The sequence below is a fragment of the Solanum verrucosum genome, unplaced genomic scaffold (genome assembly GCF_900185275.1).
Source record: "Solanum verrucosum unplaced genomic scaffold, falcon-dt-bn FXZP01000278.1, whole genome shotgun sequence".
Taxonomy (NCBI): Eukaryota; Viridiplantae; Streptophyta; class Magnoliopsida; order Solanales; family Solanaceae; genus Solanum; species Solanum verrucosum.
In genome coordinates, this window is record NW_026020332.1 from 3,346,155 (window position 1) to 3,362,036 (window position 15,882).

Here is a 15,882-nt window from a genome sequence, read left to right on the forward strand (position 1 = left end):
TTGGTTTCAGGTTTTAAAAAATAAAAACCAAAAAACTGGAAAAAAAAACCGAATTATATATATATATATATATATATATATAATGTTTAGGTTTAAAATTAAGTTGGAGTTAACCACTTTTGTCCCTTTTTTATTATTGCTTTTCATGATGATTACGTTTATATTTTATGTTTGAATTACATCTATAATAGGTATACTTACAAGTATTGGATTTTAAGTTTTACTTATGATTTATATTAGAAAGTATATTTAAGGGATTAAATATTATTACTTTGATTATGTTATTAATTATTGACATAACCGAATAATCAAACCGAAAAAAGTCTAACCGAATAGGGAAAAATCAAACCAAACCAAATTTATTTTGAATCGGATTGAATTACACTTTTACAAAATCAAAAACTAAAAAATCCAAACCGAATAGTACAAAACCAAATCGAAAAACCAAATGCACACCCCTATAGGGAATAAATAAGTTTCAATTTAGAAATTAACTAAAATATGATCATTGAAAATCAGAAAGTGAGGCAAAATGATCAAACAACGTGAAAGTTATTTCTGGAGGTAAAATAGTTATGTTGTAGTTTCGAAAGGCAGCGAAGGACCCCAAAGAAAGAAAAAAAAAAGACAGTTCTAATAGTTTCAACTTCCAAGTTAGAAACTTGACAACGAAGAAAATGATTTTTTCAACCAAAAGAAAAATTACAAGATCAGTAATCCCACAAGTGGGTCGGAAGGGTGGTGTGTACGCAAACCTTAGAAGATAAAGAGTTTGTTTCCGATAGACAAAAGAAAAACCAGAACCTGAACCTGATCCAGAAAAGGAAGTATTATCAAAAATATATATGAATTAGAACTCTAATACCGAAAATTTCAACCCCAATGGGAGATGAGGGCATGTGATTCTATGTTTGCTTCCTACAGCACTCTCATTACAAGCTTTACAACTAGCGACCACATCAAAATCTCCAGCCTGTGTGACACTCCTGTGCTTGATTTCACTCAAAACCACCCCATTGATGAATGTCGAGCCATTCAGAATATGCTGATACAGAAGCGTCACACTTTTCTGTATATGAAACCACCACCATTTCTTTATCATGATACTTTTCTGGACAAATTCTGAAATCCAGAACCAAGACACATAAGATTGACAGTTCCTGTGGAGGCATCAGGCTTCATGACAAACTTAACACCCAAAAAATCTCTGATGTGTCTTAATGCTTCTATTCCGTAGGGTGACAGCTTCCCAACGCGAACTTCTGAAACATCTTTGGGACACAAGGCACATAGAAGAAACAGCAGTCCCTGTTATGATAGACAAAAAAGAGATTGGTGAGCATTGGAACCAAGAAGTCATAGAACAGGAGAGAGCACCAGACCATCTTAAAGTAGATATCCTTGCTATTTTCAGCCCTAAATGGTGCTAGGCAACATTTATGAATGGGAACTGGAAGAAGCTTGCTCCAGGATTTAAATGTAGAAGTACTCATAAGCACACCAAAATGTCACATGAGTCAGCGGAGATTCAAGTCGAGATGCAAAGGTAAAAGACAGTGTCATGTAGAAAGTTGAAAGAGCCTGATATGATCAGCTAGAACTCATAAAGAGTTACGTTGTCAGAAATTACACACACCTGATGTGTTGAATCAACAACTCCTCCCTGTTTAATTTCCCCAAGTAGTGCAGAAGCTATTTGCTCGCCAACTTCCTCAGCAGGGATCAGATCTTTCCTATCATCCTCTAGGTCAGCATCATCTTCTCCTCTTGAATAAGAAACTGCAGTATCAACAGATATAACACAACCAGATGTAGTCTCTGCAACTAAAGAAATTCCGTAGCCAGGTGACCTGCAATCAAAGTTGATCTTCAGATATATCAGCAGTTCCAACTTAAAACATGACCTGAATAGTTACTACATAAAAAGAAAGCAAGTGCGAGATATCTACAAAATGATCATACATTCCGGCTTGTGCTCCAGCTTTATGATCTGTAAAGATGTGAACATCTGAAAGGAAAGGATTCAAGATTCCACGAGCTGCATGTATCATGGTATTCTCAAACTGAACAGAGACCCTAGTTGAAAAGGAAACACCTCTAATTCTCTTCACCAGACCTTCATCAACCCATTTAATAGCCTGTATAATAGCAGTCACCAAAACAATTGGTCAAAAAAATCATTAATAGTTACTGAGCTACCTCAGAATAGAAAACAATGAAGTCTATGAAAAATAAACTCACCTTTAAACTATTTGGGACCATAGGGACTGAAAGAACTACTTCTCCACCACCTTTAGGAGCGACTCCCCGACTCTCAATTTTCAGTTCCAATCCTTCTGCAGGGACTCCGAACTGCTTCAATATAGGCAAAGTAGTTGATCGAAAAGTATCAATAGATGGGTCCTTTGAATCATTTGTGATCCCTGAAAAAGTTATTTCAAGCCTTACGATAATAACCAAATTCATAAAATAACTGCAACATTTTCGAACTCACATTTGGTTATAAGGAAATCAACGGTTTTAACGTCCAAAAGCTGTAAAATTCAAAGCGAGAGCAAGTTTCCGTACTTTTTGGGATTTATCTTTGCACTTCACAACTTTTTAGGGGAGTGATACTAGAGCTCCAGTGAGCTTCTTGAGCTATTAAACCCAAGCAACTTACTGGATAACAAACCTATCTCCCTTTTTATGTCCTCAACTTGCATTGAACCACCACCCAAAAGAGTAAAAAATAGGCCGATTTCCTTACACAAGGCAGAGTTAAGACTAATAACAGCTACCAAGGGATTACAGACTTGCTATTTCCTCAACCACCTCCAGGGCTGTGTAACTATCAGGCTGCCAATCTCTTACACGTAGTTGCCTAGAAATCTTTTAAGCTTCTCATCTTAATTCATAGAATTTCAGAATTTGTCATTTTTTTTATGAAAGAATTTCAGAATTTGTCATTGCTATTGCACTTCTCTGTTGTCACTCAAAATTTATATGCAAAAACTCAAGGGATCAAATTGCAATTGTGTATGTGGTCATCTAATCCTGGATGAAATTGATTGGTTGAGGACAATCAAAGACTGACAGCATGTGAGGAAGTGGAACTAGAAGCTAATGTGGTTACGAGAAGGAACTGATTTCTTTGATCAGGCTTCTACTTTAGGTGAAGCTGGAATATCCACCAGGCATGTTGCCAATCACCAGAGCAACTCTGGTCCCAAATTAGACTTAAAAACATGGAAGAGATGATAGATGTCCTGAAACAAAAGAGAAAAAAGAAGTAGAGACAGTTGAACAACGCTTTCAGCAGCAGACTGAGAGAATTGATAAAACCAGGCAAAGGTTGGGGAGGAGCTAAGATGAGGAAAACTGGTTCAAGGATGTTTTAGGAATACGACTAGGGGATTGGAGTGCCAAAGAAAACTGTGAAAATATGTGATATATTAAGGTTTGAAAAATAACATAGAGATAAGATGCCATACTGAACATTCCAGATGATTAATCCAATTAAGTTGTTTGGAAAAAATTTATCTATAAAAAGACACCTCAGTTCACGTGCCCACTTAGTATTTAAGGAGTCGTTTGGCCATGAACAAGATTCAGAATATTTGAACTAATATACATTTCAAATAAGTACTTGTTTATTAAATTGTCCCATTATTTCAATTTCAAACTTGAAATATAGAATTTGAAGTTTGAAAATTGGTTTTTTCGAGTTATTTACTTTTCACTAACAACTTCAACTTTGTTTTCATGTCCAAACATGACTTTCAGCTTCGAAATACCTTTTTCCAATTTAACTTCAAATACTACTTTTTTCAAATCTCAATCAAATCATGCCCAAACGCCTAATGCAATAAGTTGAAAGTACAGCTGAAGGGAAAAATAAACACCAAACCATCTTTAAGAAAAATTAAAGAAGTAAAAGTGGATCAAAAGGAGAGTAAAGGCATGCCTTTAAGCCTGATGGTGAGTGGTTTCTTTCCAAACAAACCGAGCACAATCAACGGTTCCAAGAAGTAGCTAATGGAGCGACTGACACCACAATCATGAACTAAATGTCTTCCTCCCATAATAATTCCTGGTTTGTACTTCAGTTTTGTGCCTGCCAAAAATAGCCAGTTAAACTCTAACTCCAATATCCACAAAGAACCAATTTTAGCACAGAATATAAGCAATCATGGAATGGTGGAGCAGAAGTTTACCAGTTTCATTGATTTCAACAACACAATCATCACAGACTTTTTCAAGGAGGCGGAGGAAAGAGACCTCATGTGGACGAAGGCCAGGCCAAGTAGCATCAGCACGTATATCCTCGATGATAATCGATTTGGTAGAAAGGGTTGCCAGTAAAAGACGTATTCTCAAGTTTTGGCTACCCTTCAGCTTCATGTAAGATACTTTCCCCATCTTGTTTCTTGTCTTTCGCCTCTGTCTCCACGTATAAATATGTATAATATATGCTCTGAAAGTGTTGTTGTCTACTCAGCATAAAAATTAGAGAAAGTATGTACAAAGAAAGACAGAGAAGATAGAGGAAGCATACCTTTGATTATGTCAGATAAACAAAAAATGGGGAGTTAGCTGAAGGAAGAGATGGGAAAAGAGCAAGTTAGCAGCGGGAGTGGTGCCAAGAATTTCAGGGCTGAAAGCGGTTCCCACTAAACAGGTTCAATTTTTAGAGCCCATTTTAATTAGCAGAAATTAAGTAGCTTTTGAGAAGCAAGTGTTGAAAAGCACTTTTCAAGTGTTGAAGCTGAAAAAACAGTTGTTGGTGTGTTTGGTAAGTGCTAGTAAGTACTTTATCTGTTAAAATGAGTGAAATATCCTTAAATCTGTTAATACTATAAAAGAGATTACAACACTTTCATTAAACAAAGGGCAAATGCTAGCATGTATACAAAAAGTACACCAAAAGTAGACAACCTTAGAAGAGGACATGTTTTCTACAAATAACACCCATTCATCTATACATGTAGGAAACCTATGGGTGCAACTCAAGATTACAAAGTCTTTCTCTGATCTATCAAAAGCTCTTCTATTCCTCTCTAACCATATGATCCACATAAGTGCTAGAGGAACAACATCTCATTCCTTGCATCTTTTCTTCCTACTTCTAAATGCCCAACTTAACATTGTTTCTTTCATGGTACTCAGCATCACCCACTCAAGTCTAAACCATCTCAAAATTTTCCACCATACACAAGAATTTATCCAACAATGTAGAAGAAGATTCACATCTTCACCTGATTCTTTGCACATGAAACACCAACTAACACAAGTTATCTTTCTCTTCCTCAAATTCTCCGCAACACCTACTCAAGTCTGAACCATCTCAAAATTGTATATAATTTTATACAAGATGTTTGTTGAACTCGTAGCTTTTAGTTCCTAAATTTACACAAAGAGAAACTTCACACTCCCAAAGTTTCTCCAAAGCTTCTTATATCTCATTGTAACAAATTTTATATTGTAGCATTTGCTTTAAAAGGCACATGCTCGAGCAGTTGAGGTGAGAAGGTGGCTGTAACGAAGTGAGCGAGGGAGGAGAAAATTTTGCCATTGATATTTTATTTTCACTCCCTTGGGATGCTTCACATGCGTACAAAACACCAACTATCCTAATTACATCTACATATGCAATCAAGTTTGAGTTGGATTTGTGCAAAGTGAGATCTCTATATTTTAATTTATTGCATAATTCAAATTCCTCTCATCAGTGGGACTTTAAAGTAGGAAGTAGCTGAAATCGATGTTTTTCATAGTTTTACCTTCTTCTTTTTCCTCATCTTAGCAATTCACTCATCAAACTACCATAAAAATTAACTTGCAAAAAACAGCCAAAACAACGATATAAAGAAAATAAAGCAGAAAAATCCTATCAACAACAACAACCTGAAAAACTCAACATATGATGACGCTCGTTGTTTGAAGATTTAAAACAAATAAAAAGTAAAGCAGCAGTGAAAAAAACGCAGAAAGCTGATAAGGTAACTAATATCACATAGAAAAAATGCAGCGAGAGAAAACACGAGAGTGAAGCTTACCGTTCGCCACTGAAATCGCAGCAGAAAAAAAACGTGTGCAGAGATGGAGGAAAGGAAGAAGAAACGAGGAAGAGACAGAAAAATAGGTTACGGCTATCGTAGAGGGTAATGTTGAATTATGAAAACTTACTAGGGATATAAACGTAAAATCAACTGTCACCCTAAAATAGATGAAAAGCCCCCAAAAAAAAAAAAAAAAAAAGGCTAAAATATAATTGTTGAGTTCTTTTAAAAAATTTAAAACTTGTCCCAAATTTTACGATTTATATAAAAAAAAAAGTCCATCTATTTATGACTCTAACTAATTTTATCTACATTTTTTCCTCATTAAATAACTTTTGATCTGAAATGCATGCTCGCTATGAAGAGATTATTTTAGAAAGTAGAAATATTATATTAAAGAATAGTTAGTTACTATAGTTAAAATTATTATTATTTATTAATTTCTACCAATAGATATTCCTAATTAATTATAATTTAACGAATTATAGTAGTTGGTAATGGTGTTATTTATAGCTTTTATTAAAGTATCATTTTATGATTTTTGGATAATGTATTATCTAGTTTATCATTAAAATTAAAAAAAAATGTGTCGAACTTACGGATATTTTTAATAGTTTTTAAAATTTATGGGTATAGATAATGTTTCATGTGTTTTTTTATTTAAAAAAGTAAATATGTTTTCAAAAACTATGATCAAACATGTGTTGAAACTTCAATCCAAACTTCATCCAAATCTAATTTTACAAAAATATTTGAAAATTTATCATCAAACTATTGCTTAAAATTACGGTGTGAATTGTTGAATTAATATAGTATACTAATGACATTTATTATTTGTAAGAATTTACCTTTTTTTTATCTTTAATTTTGGTTTTATAACTCAAAAACATTTTTATAACACACTATCCTTAAAAAAATGAGTACTCGTTAATATAGGATACACACGCAATGCATACGTCAAGAGCATTGTAAATGTGAAATGCAAATAGTAATAGGATGAATTTTCTAACCACCAATTTATTGCCAAAACAAACGTTTTCACAAATTTAGTCAACAATAATCAATGTTGTTAAATCTAGTAACCATAAAGTGGATTATATGTGATTATCTCCTATATATAAATATTTGTTTTTAAAAAAAAGTTCATATAGTCCGATATGACAAATTTTATTTTATTTCCAAACATTGTGTGATTTTCTCTCCTATATATATATTTGAGGGATGGGAACTAGTACAATTGGAGTGGGAGAAAAAGAGCAAAATAAATAAATAAATATATATATATAGATGGAAAAAAAATTGCTTCTTCTTATTTTCTTCCATCTACTTAACAATTCATCAGCAAATGTTATAGATTCAATTTGTAAGGCAACTCAAGATTATAAGCTTTGTAATGAATCTCTCACGTCAAATCCTTATAGCGCGAATGAAGATGCTAAAGGTCTTGCACGTATAATGCTTTATTTGGCTTTACACAAGACCACACATATCATTGTTTATGTCAAGCGAATGATAATCGAAAATAAATTTCCAGATTATCGTTCAGTTTGCGAAGACTGCCTTCAAGTTTGCGATAAAAACTACAATTTTATTTTGCATTATTTCGTCCTAAATGCCATTAAATATTTTGAGGTGGAAATGTATCATGATGCAACTTTTGCCATCGGACTATCTGGTCTGAATGTTTCAACTTGTGCAGATGCTTGTGTAAAGTGCAATACTTTTAACTTAACAAATAAGAGCAATGAATATGCATATTTTGTTTTAGTAGTTGGAGATGTAATAGACTTCTTGTATTAATAAAAGTATATAAGTATTGTAGTGTACTAGTGTATTGTATCAAATTAAGTAGTTAAATTTAAAGATTTTCTTTGTTTTATTTTTTTGCTCCATTGGTAACTCGAACTCACAACCTTAGAGTTGAAAGTGAGGGATATTACCATTCGAGCAACTCTATTTGTCTAATTTAAAGATTAGAGAAAAAAAGAGCTAAAATTTTGTGTTTGTCAGCGTGTATATAATTAACAACGATTAAGTGATAAAAAAGTTATTTACAAATCAAAACACATAATATATACATTGATTTGTCTTATTCTAATGTTAGTGTGGACAAACAATTGAAAAGAGAGAAGACGAGGAAAGAGCTTGACAATATTAATATCCAAAAAGAAAGCTTAGATTGAAAAAATATTTTTCAAAGAAGTGTTTTTTTAAAAAAAATGGTAAGAAGAGTAATTTGTATTTGCTAATAAAAATTCAAATCACTTATATGAACGACGATTATATCTAATCAAATCTTTTAAAATGCATGTATTTTTAAAAAAAATGCTTTTCAAGAAAGATCTTTTTTTTTAATAAACGCAATCTTTTGACCTCTTAAAAGTTTGATCAAACAGACTATTGGAATGAAAACTAAAATAGTATATTATGGCAACAGAGGATACCCATGGGGGAGGGGGTTGAAGGGAAAGTTACATGAATACTAATTTTGGTATTTTTTTACTCTTTTTAGACGTTACATTTACTCATATACTTTATCTTTAAGTAATTTCATTCTAATTTTGGTATATTCTACCTTTTCCTTTTCTTATTTCATGTACTTTAAGAAATAATGAAGGATATACAAACATTTTGGTGAATCTATGGATAATTTGTTAATTTCGATGCAGATGGGATTTTGATCAATAACAGTTTTTCTATAATTGAGGTCATTAAATTTGATACTAGATTTGATATGAGTTATGTTTAATAAAATTAATTAATCTCAACTTTGTATCTATTAATAATGAAGAATATGGTATTATAATCTTAGGCGAAAGTATATCTCCTCATACTTATGAGAGATGTTATAGGATATAAAAAGTTGTACACTGTTATTATATAGTTAAAATTTTGGATAAGATTATATATATAAATTCCAAAATTAGTTGTAACTTTTAGAATTATCATTTTTGTATTTGTGTGATTTTCTCAAAATAATTAAGAAGAAAAAACACTTTTTTTTGTTTTTCAATCGGTGTTTGATATCAATTTGCACGCTTCCTTGCAAGCATGAAATTCTTAGTTCGCCCTCTACCATACGGGCCGATGTACTCTTATCGCTAACCCTGAGAGAGACTATACTCTAAGAGCCAACCGACTCATTATCCCTGGATGCAACGATTAAGAAATAGTGATGTATCAGGGGCTAAGCATACTTTCCGATCAGGAACAAGAAATGGAGCTATTAAGTTAAGGTGTTACTTCTCTTTTTTCTAGCCCTTCTTTGTGTTAGAGTCCGATTAATTCGAATTCGTTCGCATAGGACTGTATTTAGAGGAAAGCACCCCTACCAAAAAAATTTAAACGAAAACTGGAAAAAAATAACTAAATGTTTGCTTTTGGTGAAAAAATGGGAAAAAATAACTAAATGTTGGGCAGCCACAATCCACCCAAATTGTCGATACAATTAAATGTGTTACCAATATGAAAATATTATTATTACCAATTATGTTTGTATTCTAAATTTAATGTATTACCCCTATTATATGGCAACAAGAATATAAAAGTTTTGATAACAAAGGAAAAACTTATGGTTATAACTTAAGAAGTTTCATGACTTTAGCCAGAATCAAGTAATTGTCATTTATTAAAATTTGCCAATAATACTGTGGATGTCTATAAAAAAAAGTCATTTTAAATTAACCGTAAATATGAATCAAATAAGAATATACTAATAAAAAAAAGTTGCGGTTAAAAGTTATTTATTGAAATTAAATTGTTGGTGCCATTTATATAAATAAACCAACAATACTATGATTTGGTAAAAATATGTTGCAAATTAAAATTCATACTTTATTGTATTATAATTTTTAAAAGCTTTAATTATTTACCAACAAGGGGTTGCTCATAAGTCATATAGTAAACACTTTCTAGCCCTCTATTTTTAATTTTACGGTTATGGATTCGAATCAGCAAAAAAAGTAAAACGGTGAAAACTAGGATAATATATATATATATATATATATAACAATCCATTAATAGGTCATAATCATTTATTCGTTGGAGCCTTTACTCTTACTCTTGTACTCTCTTCGTCCATTTTTAATTGTTATGTTACGCTTTTCGAAAATTAATTTAACTATTTTTTAAAGTGAAAGTAGATTACATTATAATTTGATATTTTAAACAAAAAATCTAGATATTCAAAACTTATACGAAAAGTACTATAAATTGTAATTTTTTATATATCAATATGATAGAAGAAATACATTGTAAAATGTTAGTAAAAAAACTTATCGTTTGACTTAAAAAAGGAAACCTTGACAATTAAAAATGAACGGAGTTTTTTCATTTTTTAAAACCTTTTTATAGGCAAGTTCTTTCATCTGGTGGGATAGAAATATTTAGAGAATTTCTTCCTTCTCAATTTTTATAATAATATTCTTTTGTGTTGATTTTTTTCTCAATTTAATCTTTGCTAGTCTATGTGCTCTTAATAAGGACTTATTAAATTTAGGAGTTGCATTTAAACGTGATGAAAATATCTAATTAATTGATTACATATGATATTTTAGGTTCAAAATATGATTATTAATGACGGCACGTACGTAGTTAATTATTATTAGTAATTTATAGTATTAATAGAGACCATTTAAATTTTGAGTGATACAAATGTTCCATAGAAATAACTTAAATTTTGAGCTAAATTGAAGTATTCCTATGTATTTGATCTCTACTCTTTGTGTTCTTCTACAAGTTTTTGTGTGGTCGTCTCAAATTCTCCACACTATTTTTCAACTGAATCGGCTATCTTGAATTAGTAAGTTGTTTATAATTTTCCTCAGTCGCCGCAAATTCTCTACATTATTTTTTGATTGAGTCGGCCATCTTGAAGTCTCCGCACAGTTTTTTGACTAAATATATACTGAGTCGATCACCTCGAATTCTGTGCGCTTTTTTTACTGAATAAAATACTGAGACGGTTACCTTGAATTTTCCGTATTGTTTTTAATTGAGTTGGTCCACCTCAAATTATCCACTTGTACTGTTTTTCGACTAAGTTGGCCTACTTCGAATTTTCTACATATACTATTTTTCAATAGAGCCGTCCTATCTTGAATTCTCCACATGTATTGTTTTTTGGAGGAATTTGATTTTAAAAAATCGGTCCATGTTCATTTGAGTGAAATAATAATAGCATATTTAATATAATCTTTAGAAAATAAAATATACATAGATTATGTATTCTTCATACTGAATGATGGATAAAACATTTTTGGTTTTTTGAGCTTTGGGAGATTTTTAATTCGTTTATATTAGGTTTGCTGCCTAGATTATTCAAAAACTTTATTTTCTTATTCAGAAATCAGAATGATGTATGAAAGAAAGAAAAACAGTTTGCTATTTCATATTTACTAATTCTACCAATTAACAGTTATAAAGTTAAATAATATCCACAACCCAATAAATCCAAATACCCTTTATATATAATATGACTTGATTGTAAATACACCTATCTTATAGTAGTAAATAAACTTACATTTTTTACTATTGCAATATTATGGTATTACTCATATGTTTTGAAAATAAAATACTTCTATTTTTCAAATAATGAAAATCTTACACAAATTAAAGAAACGTGCATTGAAGAAAACAAATTCGAAATAATAAAAAGCAGAAGAATAATAAACCAAACTAAAATAGAAAAGGAAATTTCATATACATTATATATAAAATAATTATTTTTTAAAAATGTAACTCGCTCACACGTTCATAATGCAAGAATTGACTAAACAATATTAGGTGAGCTAACGTGAGCCACATCTGAAATGGCGAGGGGAAGGGGGAAAAAGATGACCATTCTTACAAGAGACAAAGCGAAGGTCCAGGTTATGGGCATACATGACATGGAAGGGAAAGAACAATGGCCAGCATTAGTGGGTTCTAAAACCCCAATTTTGCACACTGAAACCCCAATCCAGACCCCTGTGATTGGGACTGGAATGATAAATTCAGAACAGCCAGGTGGGGAAAATGTTCTGATAACTCAGTGAGCTAAAACCCCAGTGGTGGAATCACCGGAAAAGCTAAAATGGGTGAATCTATTTCAAGGTAAGGGAATCGATTAGCAGCACAAGGGATGACATTACAATATGTAGCTCCTGTAGTGCACAATGGTGAAACAGTGGTGGAACTATCCAAGACATAAGTGGAGCTTGAAACCCAAAGATGGAAGCATGCGTTAATCCTCTATGTGGTGGGAGTTAATCCTACAATAGCAGCACTTGAAAGGTATATTGCAACTAACTGGAATTATATTACAAAGCCCAAAGTGTATTACCATAATGATCGATATTTCTTTGTAAAGTTCACGATGCTAGAGGATAGAGATGAGGTTCTCTATGCAGGTCCACATATGCTGAATAATAAATCCATTATTGTGAAAACATGGTCCTCAGAGTTTGACTTTAACAAGGAGGTACTGCAAACTATCCCAATTTGGGTTAAGTTTTCCAATCTGTCATTGAACTGTTGAGGTGTGAATTCGTTAAGTAGGATTGGAAGTGGTTTGGGGGTACCTATATACGTAGATGAATGCACCACACAGGTGGATCAAATCTCATATGCAAGAGTACTTATTGAGATGGACATCACTAAAACTCTACCAATAGAATTAAAAGTAGAGGATCCTAATGGTAGACTGTTCACACATGAGATAAGCTATAAGTGGGTTCCAACTTATTGACCTAAATGCTTAACTGTAGGACATAAGTGTCAAAACATGGAGAGAGTAGCAAGTAGGCCGACAACAAGACCTAGGAAGAGAATAATGGAATAGAAGACTCGAGCATAGGGTGGTAAAGTAGTTCAAGGGGATATACCAGGGACTATTACTGATCCTAGCACTAGTACTATTCAGAAGGTGGTAAATGATGAAACTGTGAGCCAAGAGCAACCTGAAAAGGAGACATCGTGAAAGGAAGTGAGAGGAAAGTCTGCAGCAAAATGAGGATTAAACTTTGACAAGGCGATAACTAACACTGCAAATGAGTTCAATGTACTACATGATCATGCTAAAACTTGTGGTAGCGGGTGGTGGAGGCCAAAGTGGTAGCAGAATACTTGGAAGGGGTTCTACCCTAACCAATTTATTATGCAACTAGTAACATGGAACACTAGGGGTTTGAATAAAGTTCATAAGCAGAAGAAAGTGAAATTGTTTATTAGAACACATAAGATTAGTATACTAGCTTTACTTGAACATAAGGTGAAGTAATATCAAGCAGCCAGAGTACTTAAAACAATTGCACCAGGGTGGGCTAAAATAGACAACTATAGTTGTAGTAATAAAGGGAGAATTTGGATTATATGGGACCCCCAAATTATAGATTGTGAAATTGTGGAAGTGGATGAACAATACATTCACTCGGATGTGAGATCTTTATCAAGGGACTGTAGGTTTTCTTTTACTGCAGTATATGGTCTGCATACCATTGATGATAGAAGAAGTTTATGGGGGAAGCTGAGGAGCATTAACCTGAGACAGCAGGGTCCATGGATGTCTATGGGAGATTATAATGTTATACATAAAGCTGAGGACAGGTTGATTGGTTCTACAATCCATAAAGCTGAAACTAAGGACTTCGATTCTTTTTTGAAAGACACAAGAATGGCAATACTAAGAGCTAATGGTAGGGAGTTCACCTGGAATAATGGGCATACATATAACAAGATTGATTGGGCACTAGTAAATGTTATATGGTTATTAGATATGCAATAATTGGAAGTGCAAGTAATGAACCCTGGATGCTCAGACCACTCACCTCTCAGAGTTGTTTTGGCACTGGAAGAGGATAGAAGACATAAGCCTTTTAAGTTCCTAATTAAATCACTTGGCTCAGCATGGAGAATTTCAGAGGACAGTGCAAATGGCTTGGCAGCAAAGTCACAATACTGGTACAATGTATGGGGTATGGCAGAAACTTAAAAGGGTGAAAATAGCTCTGAAAGAACTGAATATTGCTGAATATCAGGGAGTGGAAACAAGAATTAAGATGTATAGACATCAGTTGCATGATTTGCAAAACATTATAAGGCAACCTGGGCAAAGTACTGATATTCTACAACTTGAAAAAGAGGTTAAGGAGAACTTGGAGAAATGGCTAAACATTGAAGAGAGTATACTCAAACAGAAATCGATAGTGCAGTGGCTACAATTGGGAGATGTAAACACATCATATTTTCATTCTAGTTTGAAGAATAGAATAGTCTGAAATAAGATCTTAAGCTTTACTACTGCTGATGGAAGAATGGTAAATAACAGTAATGATATTGAGGAAGAAATCATAGAATTTTATAAGCAACTATTGGGATCTTCTGCTACCCAACTACCTGTTGTAAATCCAACGGTGATGAGAGATGGTCCTGTCCTGGATAGAAATCAACAAGCTAAATTGATTAAACATGTGACTAGGCAAGACGTAGTAATGGCTCTACAGGGCATAAATGATGCTAAAGTTCCTGGATGTGATGACTTTAATGCCCTATTCTTCAAAAATACCTGGGCAAATATAGGAGAGGAAATCACTGTTGTTGTATTGCATTTCTTCTCAGCAGGTATGATGCGTAAAGCCATTAATTGTACTACTGTCACTTTGATACCTAAAGTTCATCCTTCCAAAATTTCTAAGCATAGACCTATATCCTGTTGTACTTTATTATACAAAATTATATCAAAAGTTCTAACAAATAAGATGCAATATGTGATGGATGTCTTGGTGGATAAAAAATCAATCAGCCTTTGTTCCTGGTAGATTGATAAATGATAACATCATTCCTAGTAATGAATTAGTTAAAGGATATGGAAGGAAGAACGTGTCTCCAAGATGTATGCTTAAAGTAGATATGAAAAAAGCTTATGATTATGTGGAATGGGGGTATCTTAAGAAGGTAATGGCACACTTGCAGTTTCCTAGGAAGTTTGTGGATTGGATGTATCAGTGCACTAGTACAATTTCATATTCTATACTCGTAAATGGTCATCCCAGTATCCCTTTCCCTGCAAAAAAGGGATTGAGACAAGGGGACCCAGACTTGTCACGACCCGATTTTTTGAGTATGATGGCACCTGCTATACCCTATCAGTAGGTAAGCCAACCCGTAACCCAGAACATCAAGCAATGAGCGTAAGAGCAAAAACTAGCGAAAACAATAATCTAAACGAGGACAACAAGGCGGAAGCAAACCAAAATAAATATATATAGAAATCTCTCACAGAACCTGGAAGTCACTAGTACAAAGCTATCTAATAAAGAGTACAAGTCCCAAAAGTGGACCACATAAAGCGTGTCTCAAAAGCAACAAGACTAGCTAAAACAAAAGAAGGAGACAGAACAAACCCAAAACGCCAAGTGCTAGCCCTCGTCTCCGAGTCACAGCTGCAAAAAAGGGCTGGAACTAATCACTGCTGGTAACTGGTACTAGGACTTGCATCACGAAGTAGATGCAGAGCGTAGCATGAGTACCAACACAACATGTACTCAGTAGGCATCAAAGGCCGACTTAGCAAAAAGGGTAAAAACAATAAGAAAGGATAAAATTTAGACACAGAGAGGTCAAAACGGATATGAAAATAAAGCACACGAGCATACCAGAAATAAACTAAGTACAACTAAACTAAACCTAACTGGACCCCCATAAGCCCAGAAGGTACACTCGTGCGCAAGTTCAAATAAAACCTGAACGGACCCCCATAAGCCCGACAGGTACACAGAAAAGCTAAGTCTACTGAGAAAGAAGAAAACCGGGCTCCCAGCCCAAAGTAACCAAGATAACCCATCAAACTTCACCCAACCAACAG

At 33.4% G+C, this 15,882-nt stretch overlaps 2 protein-coding genes across 2 annotated transcripts; one reads left to right on the forward strand and one right to left on the reverse strand.

The window, feature by feature from the left end:
• Positions 1-836: 836 nt before the first annotated feature.
• On the reverse strand, positions 837-4,494 carry LOC125836574 (probable RNA 3'-terminal phosphate cyclase-like protein). The gene is made up of 6 exons (XM_049515759.1): positions 4,197-4,494; positions 3,947-4,096; positions 2,242-2,423; positions 1,963-2,138; positions 1,637-1,850; positions 837-1,308 (listed from the first exon to the last, which is right to left on the reverse strand). Exons 1-6 carry the CDS (start codon positions 4,399-4,401, stop codon positions 1,099-1,101), a joined length of 1,137 nt encoding a protein of 378 aa, XP_049371716.1. The 5' UTR covers positions 4,402-4,494; the 3' UTR covers positions 837-1,098.
• A 7,357-nt stretch (positions 4,495-11,851) lies between these two features.
• On the forward strand, positions 11,852-14,296 carry LOC125836395 (uncharacterized). Its single transcript, XM_049515569.1, has 3 exons — positions 11,852-12,047; positions 13,499-13,770; positions 13,925-14,296. Exons 1-3 carry the CDS (start codon positions 11,852-11,854, stop codon positions 14,294-14,296), a joined length of 840 nt encoding a protein of 279 aa, XP_049371526.1.
• The last annotated feature ends 1,586 nt before the right edge of the window (positions 14,297-15,882 follow it).

Coding starts and splice junctions, on each gene's coding strand:
- LOC125836574 (XM_049515759.1), bottom strand. CDS start 4,401: ATGGGGAAAGTATCTTACATGAAGCTGAAGGGTAGCCAAAACTTGAGA. Junction 2,424..3,946: donor ACTCACCATCAGGCTTAAAG/GCATGCCTTTAC, acceptor TAACTTTTTCAG/GGATCACAAATGATTCAAAG. Junction 2,139..2,241: donor TGGTCCCAAATAGTTTAAAG/GTGAGTTTATTT, acceptor GCTATTATACAG/GCTATTAAATGGGTTGATGA.
- LOC125836395 (XM_049515569.1), top strand. CDS start 11,852: ATGGCGAGGGGAAGGGGGAAAAAGATGACCATTCTTACAAGAGACAAA. Junction 12,048..13,498: donor GATAAATTCAGAACAGCCAG/GTGGGGAAAATG, acceptor CTTTTACTGCAG/TATATGGTCTGCATACCATT. Junction 13,771..13,924: donor ACAAGATTGATTGGGCACTA/GTAAATGTTATA, acceptor CACTTGGCTCAG/CATGGAGAATTTCAGAGGAC.